The 11089-nt window shown below is 36.5% G+C and overlaps 1 protein-coding gene across 3 annotated transcripts; it reads left to right on the top strand.

Moving 5' to 3' along the window:
* Positions 1-1190: 1190 nt before the first annotated feature.
* Positions 1191-10393, top strand: LOC103708737. 3 transcript variants are annotated; one of them, XM_039128757.1, is made up of 7 exons: positions 1191-1627; positions 3127-3173; positions 4487-4650; positions 5491-5689; positions 5842-6144; positions 9060-9539; positions 9623-10084. In XM_039128757.1, exons 1-7 carry the CDS (start codon positions 1375-1377, stop codon positions 9656-9658), a joined length of 1482 nt encoding a protein of 493 aa, XP_038984685.1. In that variant the 5' UTR covers positions 1191-1374; the 3' UTR covers positions 9659-10084. The 3 variants fall into 3 exon arrangements, with proteins under 3 accessions (XP_038984685.1, XP_008792016.2, XP_008792014.2); XM_008793792.4 differs by having other exon boundaries at positions 1195-1627; positions 9687-10393; XM_008793794.4 differs by lacking the exon at positions 5842-6144 and having other exon boundaries at positions 1193-1627; positions 9687-10393.
* The last annotated feature ends 696 nt before the right edge of the window (positions 10394-11089 follow it).

The following is an 11089-nucleotide window of genomic DNA, read 5'->3' as shown; positions in this document are numbered from 1 at the left end:
TAATTGAGCGTATCTTAGATATTGATCTGCAAAGCCATCTGTATCCTCTTGTCGCAGCCCAATATACACAATATAAGGAGAAAAAAACAAGTGTATTGGTAGGATGACTACACTAAATCACTCAGAGATCGAACGCAATCACAAGCATCTTCATTCAAGCCAGAGATAGCATATTTTGTGGAACAAAAACTGTAGCTTGAGGGAGCAGTTACAAAACTTGGCACTCGATCACCGGCAAAGTTTCCTCCCCTATTGATCTCATCTGGCAAATGTCCAGGAGTGAGGGGTGGTTATCAAAAAAGGGCGTTGGGTTGGAAGGTCGGGTAATAATAGGAGAGTCGCCTTCGAGCCAAAAGCAGGTGCTCTCAGCATTTGAGCAGCAAAAATGCCTACAAGCCACATTTTACCCCGACATCGCAATTATGTCTAAGATTTCATTTGGAAAAGCTATTGGCAGTAGAGCTTTTAGAAATAGAGTTTTCTAAAGTAGAGCTTTTATAAAAAGTTATTTGCTATTTGGTAACTATATTTCTAAAGTGTTATAGTATTTTAACGTATGTTTGATAAACAAACTAATAAAGTACTTTTGATATAACAAAATAACCATAAATGACATTGCATAATATTATACAATAAAGCATAATAAAGTATAATATGTATTAATACATAAATATATGATATAGTATAATATTACTGTAATATAATATTATATTATATTTATAGTCTAATACAACAATAAATTATAAAATATTAAAATTATTAGCATAAATTATTTTTATAATATAATAAATTTTTTAGCTATGTGATAAAATTGGTTAAATAATTATTAAAAGGATATTTTGTGTAATTGTTATATTTTATTACGGGTATTTTGGTTTAAAATAATAGCTTTCTGATTGGGCTTAAATGAAAAAAATTTAAAATAGAGCTTCTTCTATAAAAAAAAATTTATTTTTAGCTTTTTTAAAAAATTATTTTTATCACAAAAGAAAATCTGAAATAGTTTTTAAAATTTTTATCAAACACTTTTATTTTATTTCAAAATATTTTTTAAAAAATAAAAAGTACATTTTGGTTTCCTAAAAATTTTCTCAAACGGAGCGTAATAATTTTTGCGACCAATCGTATCGCGTTGGACCGGTGGCATCCGAATTGTAACCCTGGACCTTGAATACCCAGTCCCCACGAAAAAGGATACGCAGAACCATCGAACCGAGCCAGGGGGCAAATCACGCCGAGGGGGAAGGGCGTTCGCTCACGCTCCGCTCGCTCTAGCATGTCTTTCTGAAGAAGAGAGTGGAGAACGCGGCCGAGAGAGAGAAAAAGAGCGAGGGGGGGGGAATAAAAGAGAGAGAGAAAGAGGTGAAGAAAAGAATGGGGGGAAGAGAAGAAGCAAAGGAGGAGCGGAGCGGCGGCGGCGGCGCTGGTGGGAAGCTGGCAAGGAGATCCTTCCTGCGGAGGGTGCAACCCACGCCGTACGACCGCCCGCCGAGGATTGCTTCTGCTGCTTCCGGGGAGGAGGGGCGAGATGGATGGCTCTCCAGGCTTCTTATTCGCCGCGCTTCCAGACTGCTCCCTTCCCTCTTTTCCTCCTCTCCCTGGCCCCAAGACTCTCCGGCCTCCCCCGGTATATGTGGATTTTTTTTCGCTCCCTTTACCCTTATTTCTCTATTTCTTTCATTGTGCGTTTGCGTCTGGCGTCCTCTTCTACACTGTCATAGCCTCCCCTTCCTTCTCTACCAAGAAAGCTAGGTTTTTGGGTCTCGTTTCATCCCGATTGTTTGATTAGCCTTTATGAATGATTAGCTCTTCCTGAAGCAATTTTCACGGGTATCGGCTCTTTCTGGGAATCATGTCATGCTACAGGTATTCCTAGATCCCGATTAGGAGGAGGATGCGGTAAACCCTATCTTGGAAAAATAAGGTTTTGAAGTAATCGCTTCTTCTTTCCTGTTTCGGGCTTTTTAAGGTTCATCTGTCGAGCTTCTTTTACAAATTTTCATAACTTAATTTATGAAAAAAATTTGTGTTTATGGGAGCCGAGCAGTATGCATTTGTCATGCAGAAACGGTACGATTTTCAAGAAAACACATCTAATATAGTAATTTGATGATTTCAGTCGTTAGCATGCATCATCTTGATGAGAATATCCCAAGAATTTATTGGTCTTCCGACTTGCTGCCTTCATTTTTTTTTTTTTTTGAAGGAATATGTTCATTTGATGCCCATCTCTCTGTGTGCGTGGGTTGTGTTGTTTCTTTATGTTGACGAGAATATCCCAAGAATTTATTGGTCTTTCTTCTTGCTGCCTTCAAATTTTTCTTTTTTTTGGTTTTTTTTTTGACGGAATATGTTCATTTGATGCCCATCTCTCTTTGTGCGTGAGTGTGTGTTGATTCTTTATGTTGATGAGAATATCCCAAGAATTTATCGATCTTCCTTCTTGCTGCCTTCAACTTCTTCTTTTTTTCTTTCCTTTTTTGAGGGAATAGGGCAACGGGGCGCTGCTCATATTAACTGAATGTCTAATAATGAAGTGGTGATGCATGTATTCCACTAAACTGTAATCAAATCTAATTATTTCATAACTTAACAGCAATAGTAATTGAAAGACCCAAACAATATGAAGGCACATAATCAACACTTAATGATAATTTTGGTGCTTGTCACTATCATTGTCTCAGAAGATCAAGTCATGACTGCTATTCACGTTTTTTAAAAATAATTCAGCTTAGAGACGTCCACTTAGGATATGCAATTGTTCCATAGACAGCTGTGTGGATTCTACAGTACATGATTAGATTTATAAAGCTTAAATGAATTATATCTAGTATACAGAAAATTGTTCTGACTGTTCTGTTTTCTTGCCTCTATTTATTTATTTATTTATCTATTTACTCATTTCTGGATATATAGAATTCATTTCATCAATTTCTTATAGTACTATTACCTCCTTTGTTTTATTATCTTATTTATCAGTTTAATACAAGTTTCTGTGTGGATTATTAAGTTTTAATTGTATGTTTTATTACCTCATTTATCAGTTACGAACTTTTTCTTTCATTTTGATTCCCTGGTTTAAATTTCTCACCTAACTGGTACACTGGAATTTCACATGGTTGACAGAAGAGGAGCAAGAAGGCTTTGATGGAGTGTCTACAATCATTTCTGATGTATGATTTTTTCTGCTTCTCTAGTTTGTTCTTCATACATCCTCATTGTTATTTACTGTAAGAATGCTTATTTATCATGTTAATTTTGGCTAGTTGACACTTTGAATTGGTAGTAATAGACAGTATCAGTCATCATTGATGAAAGGCTTTTGTATTTTTTTATTCCATCCTTTTCTGTCATTCCATAACACAATCTTGTGTATCTGTTGTGTGCATCATGCACAGTTCAAGCCAACCCTTTCACCATTCTTGCATTTCTTTCTCTTGTTTTGGTCATATGAGCCTGCTAGTTTGTGCATCTTTTTCTGGTTTATTTCAATCTAGTACTTTTAACTATTGTGATTTGAAGGACATATGGGGCTTTGCTTTTATGTGTTTTTCTTTGCTACATATGCATCATTTGCTTAATTATGCATCATGGGGACATATGCATCATATGCTTAATTATGCATCATGAGTAAAGGACAAGCTTTGTATAGTTACGATAAAGTAGGTATTTTATGAAACTTTCTTCACTATTTGTGCCTACAGAGGGGTAAACTTTTAAAGTTTACCAGTGTTATTATTTGCCTACATGAATAAATATTGATCCTCTATTGGTGAAAGTTCATTAAACTTATTTGTGGTCCTCTTTTTGTGTCTTGGATTTAGATCTATAATAATAATATTCTCATCTCTCTAACACATCTTATATGATAGTGAATGATCCATAATTTGCTTCTTCTCTTTTGCTTCTCATATTTACTTTGAGTTTAGTTAATCCATAAAAAAAATTAACGAGGACTTTGTAGTCATGTCTCAACTTCATGCATCATACTCTAGTTCTATCAAAATTTATTTGATTATAGTCATTAAATCTGTTTTCATGTGCAGGGATAGAGCATCATAACATTACTGAAAAAACCATTGTATTGCTAATTATAGGTTCTTTGTAGGATTGCCTCATAAATTTTGTGTTTATGCTATTTTCATTTTTTTAAGATCGGATAAGTTGTATCTGACTGATAATATCACGCTAAACATTTAACAACTTATAATCTTGGAAATTTTTTCATTGTTTTTTTATTAATTATATTCATGCGCCAAATTTAGTTTATTTTTTTCTAAAACATACTTATGGTTGTATCTATTCATTTTTTTCCCTGACTTTGTTTTACTTCATCCGGTTGCTGAACAGCCACTAATACCCAAACTGTGTCCTGGACAAATTTTTGTAAATGCTTCTCACAGTTCGTTTGTATTTTTCTTTCTAAACAATAAGCTAAGTCTTGCAGTATGATTTTGTTTTTCTAACTTTAGCCATAAAGCTGTAGAATCAATTTGAAGAATCAAAAGTCCCAGATGCTTCTGTTGAATCAGAGTATCCTTTTCCTGGCCCTGAAGCTGGCAAAGTTTTAGAAAACAGAGTACCAAATGCCCGTGATCTGAATGGGCTTGCTGAAATTGAGCAGCGGTTGAAACAGAAAATGTTCTCTAGGCAAGTTAATATTGTTCAATACTATTTTCACTCTTCTCCTTTTGTACCAAGAATATTTTTTTTCATGCCATGAAAGTTATGATGTTAGTTTAAGGTCATGGGTACTGTTTCTGAAGTTGCAAATTCAAGTAACAACTGATGATAAAACTTTGTTGTTTTATATATGCTAATCTGACATCTAGTGAACTCACAAACATGCTCTACCACTGGTCTAATGAAGTGACCATCATGGAGATATTGGATATTGCCTCACAAGCTATACATGCCAATGCAGTTCTCTCTTTACTAAAGAGAGAGACCATCAGAGGAAGCACAATCTCATCAATTGCATGAGTTCAACCTAATCCCCACCCTAGTTGCCTGCAGAAGTTCCAGACTTAGAAAGTCAAGAATTTGAGAAGTCTGAAGTTGCAGGATTTCATTTTTAACCTGTATCTTAACCTTCTATATGAATCATTGAAGATTTTGTAGTAAGTTTAACATATTAAGTTTCTTTCCTGAATCTCGAATTATGTAAATGTGGAAGTCATCTGCAATCTCTCTCACACACACTATCACTCACTCGCGCACACACATTGTTGAAAAACAGAAAAAGGGCATGCCCATCTTCGACAGTGTCTCGCACCTTTGAAATCTTATTAATACTTAGACTGCTTGGTATGTTGCTAAATATATTACTTCACATGATTTTGATGCTTATAAAAATTTAGATCACTGTGCTTTCCTCTGGAGGCCACTCAAGCTTTTAGGTCATTAGCGATTCCTTTGGTTCATATTGTGTTTATTTGACATTTGTGGTTATATGATGACCTTATATTGAAGCTTCTTTTGGCTGTGCAGAGATGAAACGAACCGGTTAATAGAGTTGCTAAAATCCAGGACAACTGAATTTCCAAATGATGATGGGCATTCTGGAGGTTTCATTGCTAAAGCTACAGAAGGTGCATCGGGCCCACAAGATCTAATCACATCTGGAGAACATGCATTGCAGTCAGATTATCAGATGACTCCAAAGATTTTTTATTCTCACCACTCCAAAGTAAGAAGACAGTGTCTTTCAGCATATTCTGCCCAGAAACTCTTCTGTTGGAACCTACTATGACATCCTTTAGATGGCTTTCTTTTTTCTCTTTCATGGTGAATGATGATGCCCGATGTTTGCTCATGTTTGTGGTTTCATTGCTTAAATAGGCACATGATGTTGGTTCCTCACCGGTTGAAATTGCAAGAGCTTACATGGAATCTTTAACATCTGCTTCTGACCATGATTCTCGAAGTGGAAAATCAAAGATTGAGAAAAATTCAGTTGACAATGACATATCTTCACCCAAACTGCCCCCATCAGCTGCGAAGACACCCATATGTTGGCCAGGTGCAGTTGTACCCAGCCATCACTACTATCTTACTCCTCAAACTCAAAGAGGCAGGACCGGGCTTCACAGTTTCCCCAGGATGCCTTATTCTGGTTCTGTGTTTTCGAGATCTACTTCCAAGGTTTCTTTATTTCCTGGTTACGTCTACCTGGCAGAAGTTCAGATTTTTTTAAAAAATAAAAAAATGTTTTCATAGATACCTGCATACAGTAAGCTGATAAAATACTATTAAAGTTCTCATGATAATGCACATCACAATCAGCATAGGAAAACAAAGCCAGCCATGCTGTAGCTAACAATAGATGTAATCCTTCCCCAATTAGCAACCCTAAGAAAAAACGGATCTTCAAGATAAATATTTCAAAAGGGGGAAAGAGTTAGTTGGGATCTGGGAATTTGGGAGAAGGATTAGGGAATGAATCACACATTCATAATGGGCTGTCAATGATGATTGCTGAAGTAGGCAAGAGCCAACAAAGACCATTCCTTATATTAGTTGAAAGCCCATCTTCTCTAAGGTTGCTTCAGTGTTTCAGATTTGAGAAGTGGTTTTACTATCTCTAGCTCTTGTTCACCTTCTGGGGTTGAAGAAGTAATTGGGTGAAAGTGCTCAGACCCTACAATAAAGGGTCTTCATAGTGAAAGTGGAGGAAGTTAAAGTGTTGTGATTTGGAGGTTTGAGATCAAAAGATAAAGGGATGTGGTGATATGTGACAACCGAGAAATGCTCTCAGTTTTCTATCTTTTTTTTCTCACACTTTCTTGATTTCTTTTAAAGCCTTCCAGGCAAGTCCTAAGCATCCAGTCCTCTTAGCATCCCAGATGTTAAGTGCATGGGGCCTTACAGTCCATGACCACAGCAGTGAATATTTGTCCAGTCATGATTTATTCGTGAATCTTGAGAATCTGAAAGTTGTTCATGAGCTGTTCGTAAACCGACAAACTACTTGCAGCACTCCTGGGGGAACTCCTGTCTCTCTCTCTCTATCTGTTTGTCTCTCTCTCTATCTCTATCTGTTTGTCTCTCTCTCTCTCTGTTTGTCTCTCTCTCTCTCTCTCTCTCTCTCTCTCTCTCTCTCTCTCTCTGTTTCTCTCTCTCTCTCTCTCTCTGTTTGTCTCTCTCTCTCTCTCTCTCTCTCTCTCTCTCATTTTTGTACCTTATCCCACTGGGCACTTACTATCTGATTAGCATCCTTAAATGGTTGGAACTAGGCATGTTTGTTCTGGTAACATCTATTGTTTTTTATAAGGTTCAAATTTATTCTGGAATACTTAATGCACAACTTTTGCAATGCAAAAGATCAAAAATATGAATTTTTTATTAAATGGGAATATCAGTAAATAGACTAAGTTAGGGAAGTCAAATGTAGATGTACTATCACCCAAGTTAGAAGAATAGTCCTCTTCAATAATGTATGTGCTGCTGTTTACTTTGAGGCTTATCTTTTTTTTATCCCTTTGATGAAAAATCGAGATTTAAGTTATCAGAGTTCTCAAGAATTACATATGAAAATATGTTCTTTAAAATATGACCAAGGCTCCTAGAACACTAAGTGAGCCCTTCTACATCCTGCTTTTAATTTTTCTAAGACAGCTATTCTTTTCTGGCCATGCCTTCCAACAAAAGGCACGAGGTTAGCCTTTTTTTTTTTGTAATCAAGAAGCAGATTCTGCGTCTTATATACAGTTGAAACCTGTCCATTTCTTTTCTTATCATCTCAAAATTCATGTTACTGTTTTGACTGGTCAATCAAAAGAAGGTTGAACCTTCAAAGGTCAGTCAGAAGCCTAGGTATCCCATTCCATGGACATTTTCTTTCCCTGTTTAAGAAAGCAAAAGAAGGCTTGATAGGTTAGTGGTCCATAATTTGCATTTTTTTTTTCCATCTTCAATTGCATGCTTGGGACCTGCACTAGAAAGAGTGTCCAAGAAACTGAAGATTTCTCAAAAACCCCTTGTTGTCAGATGGAAGGCACAGATGGCTCTTCTTAGTCAGCATTCAGTCGTAAATGAAGGCCCTATTGTTAACATCAAGTCTCGATGCTAGTTGGGAGAAAAGTGCAAGTGGAGTCTAAAAACAATGTCTATTAATCTTAAGAAAAACTTTTTGCCCTTGGGACATGAAAGCATTGTGCCCTTTATATTCTTTTAAATAGATCTGCTTTTACGAAAAATATCCCAATTTCTCTAATTATTTTTCTTCGATTGAATAATTTTTCCTACTAATATTGTTCCAGAAATTATTGTGGTTTTCAGCCACCTCTACATCTCCATGAGCTTATGGTCTAACCTACTTTCTTTTGATTTTGCAAACTTGAAGACAACTAACCTTTTCATCATTTATTTTATCCTCATGAATTTTCTCCTAATTTATTGAATTGGTTCACTATGTTAGTCAGAATAGCAGACTTGAGTTATGTGATGAGGTAATTGTGGAGATTAGGAAAGGATTCCTCTGCATAAAGTGCTGCTACCACTGGGACAGGAGGTTTTCCTTGGCAATAACAAATTTTCTGTGTCTTTTTCATAGCATGCATGATCCTGCATATCAGCGCGTAACCTAGTGCAAGTCTTTCTGTGTTGTTGGAGTGGTAGTGATTCAAATTCTAGGGAGTTTGTTTCTCAACGAACTCTTGTCGCATCGATACCTTGACATCCATGGCCCATGGGGCTCTAGTTGCTGGTTAATCAGACCAAAAGGATGAAGAAAATGAACTTCTATCTGAAAGGGTGGCCCATATATAAGGATGCTTTTTTCTTTAATACTAAATTCCTCATTGGCTGCTTTGTGAGGCTGAGAATCTCACAAATATTGAGGGAGGGTGAGCGCTGCCATGTTGACTAAGATTTTTTATAATTGTTCTTTGCCACTAATTCCAGAATTCTTTAAGTGTAGCTAATAAGAAGTTCTTTTTTGTGTAGAGAGAATAGATTTCTGCATCCTACAATTCACTGAGCTTTTAGAATATTTATTGCATTTCATGTTATATATGGCATTTACTAACCCATTGTGCTGCCTTCTGGTTTCCTGAAAGGCAAAAAGAGTTTTAAATGATGGGTTCACATCAGTTGGCCCTCTCCATCAAATCCATCAGAAGAATGTGCCAACTGCTTGCAAAGGACCAGGTCCATCTGGTTTTGCTACTTCTTTCTCACTGCCATCAGGGCCTTCTGAAAAAGGTGCATCAAAGGGTACCGTGTTGGAATTTCACTGTGCCAAAGCAAATGATGAAAGTTGCAGGTATATGGTCGGTTCTTCAACTGTTCATCCACAATCCAGTGCAGCAGCTCGCAAAATATTAAGGCGCCTTGAAAGAACTGTTCCTCCCCCCCAAGAGAAATCACTGCACTTGAAGAAGCTGGATATAGCAGGGATGAAGGTTCCTTCAATGCCTTATACTCCTGTGATGGGCGGCCAGGGTGACAGGTTCAATGCAAGTGTCTCTGATGATCAAAAACTAGGCAGCTTATTTGGAAGGAATACTGGTGAACAAGATTATGTAGATGCACAAAAGGTATGAATATTTTCCTGAGAAAAGATCCTGCTTCTTTTCCTCAAAAAAAGATCCTGCTTCGAGGCACTTGTTTTTCTGTCTAGATCATATGGGGATATGAAAACCAGCACATATTTTGACAGTTTATTGTTGCCTTTCATGCTGAAGGTTTTGCCTGGGCTATATATGAGCAAAATTCATGAGGACAAGTTGTTGTCATGCCCATCGCAGAGCAGTGAACAAGGCAACACCACTGCTGGCTCTGAGGTGTTTCAGATACCTGGTCCTGTGCGTCATTCCTCTGGTTTCAAGCCAACCTTGTCCTCTCTCTTTACTACCAATCCGACCAGTAAAAGTTCTGATAATGGCTGCAGCTTTGCATTTCCTGTTTCTGTAACTTCAAATTCCTCTTCAGAACCACCACCAACACCCACCATCACTAAATCTCAAACAGTGAGCAGAATGTCCAGCAACAGCGAAGGAAGCATTCCATCATTTAGTTTTGGTTCATCTACTGTTGATGGTGGCCTTGTTTTCTCATTTGGTTCCATTGCCAGCTCCACTTTAACTGAGACTGCAAGCCCAGAGTTCAAGTTTGGATCTAATGAGAACAGCAGGTTATCTTTCAAGTCACTTAGCAGGGATGCCATTTGCTATTGATAGTACTGGAAAAATATATAATTTTCTTCTGTCCTTTCTAAGCTGGATTTGGTTTTTTTCTATTGATAGTACTGTTATTCCAGTAGTTCATTTAGGGTTTTGATGGGTGTTGCATTCTAGTTGTCAATATTCAGTTTTGTGGAATGTGTACAACTACAGTAATGATGACGATTCTTTTTCGAGGGAAGTATTCGTAGCAATTCTCTTTTGGATTTTGAGTTCATGGCTTGATTGGATCAGCGAGACCATTAATTACAATATCAATGCAATCAACGTGTGATGCAGTCAGAGCAATGCGCAGTGCACGTGAAGGATTGGTGTAGCTTTATTTAAATTAATTAACAGAATTGGTTTCTGTTGGATTTTCTGGGCGTTATTTATACTGTTGCATACAAGCCTGCGTAGGAATGAGAACCGAGAAATGCCTTGTAAATTTGTGAGCTTGAAATCGGCAAATGTTATTGGAATTTAGGAGTGAACACCAACAATGCTGGCATTGATGGACCATCTGTAAATTTCTGGTGATGCTTCGGCACAGTCACACAGCTGGATAAAAATTTAAGTATTTGATTAATATTCGTATTTGTACCTATATTCATTGAAAAAAATAGATATGAATATAGATAGGCAACTAGTCGATTCGTATCCAAATATTCGATTTTATTCATAATTTTATTTAATTTTATATGGTACTTATGAACTTTAAAAAAAATTAATAATCATATTAATATGCTATTAATTTGATTTATAACCTATTTAGTAATATCTTTGATTTTGTAATTATAAAGTTTAATTATTTAATTTATATTTATATTTTTATTTTTAGTATTCGATTTGTATCCATATTTGTTTAAAATAAATATGGATATGAATTTTTACATCTGACTAATACATTTATAATCGTCAAACAA

Source organism: Phoenix dactylifera, chromosome 8 (genome assembly GCF_009389715.1).
Source record: "Phoenix dactylifera cultivar Barhee BC4 chromosome 8, palm_55x_up_171113_PBpolish2nd_filt_p, whole genome shotgun sequence".
NCBI classification, from domain to species: domain Eukaryota; kingdom Viridiplantae; phylum Streptophyta; class Magnoliopsida; order Arecales; family Arecaceae; genus Phoenix; species Phoenix dactylifera.
Note: the sequence above shows the minus strand (reverse complement) of the source record. Positions and strands in the feature narration are given on the sequence as shown.

Coding starts and splice junctions, on each gene's coding strand:
- LOC103708737 (XM_008793792.4), top strand. CDS start 1,375: ATGGGGGGAAGAGAAGAAGCAAAGGAGGAGCGGAGCGGCGGCGGCGGC. Junction 4,651..5,490: donor AAACAGAAAATGTTCTCTAG/GCAAGTTAATAT, acceptor TTGGCTGTGCAG/AGATGAAACGAACCGGTTAA. Junction 5,690..5,841: donor TTTATTCTCACCACTCCAAA/GTAAGAAGACAG, acceptor TTGCTTAAATAG/GCACATGATGTTGGTTCCTC.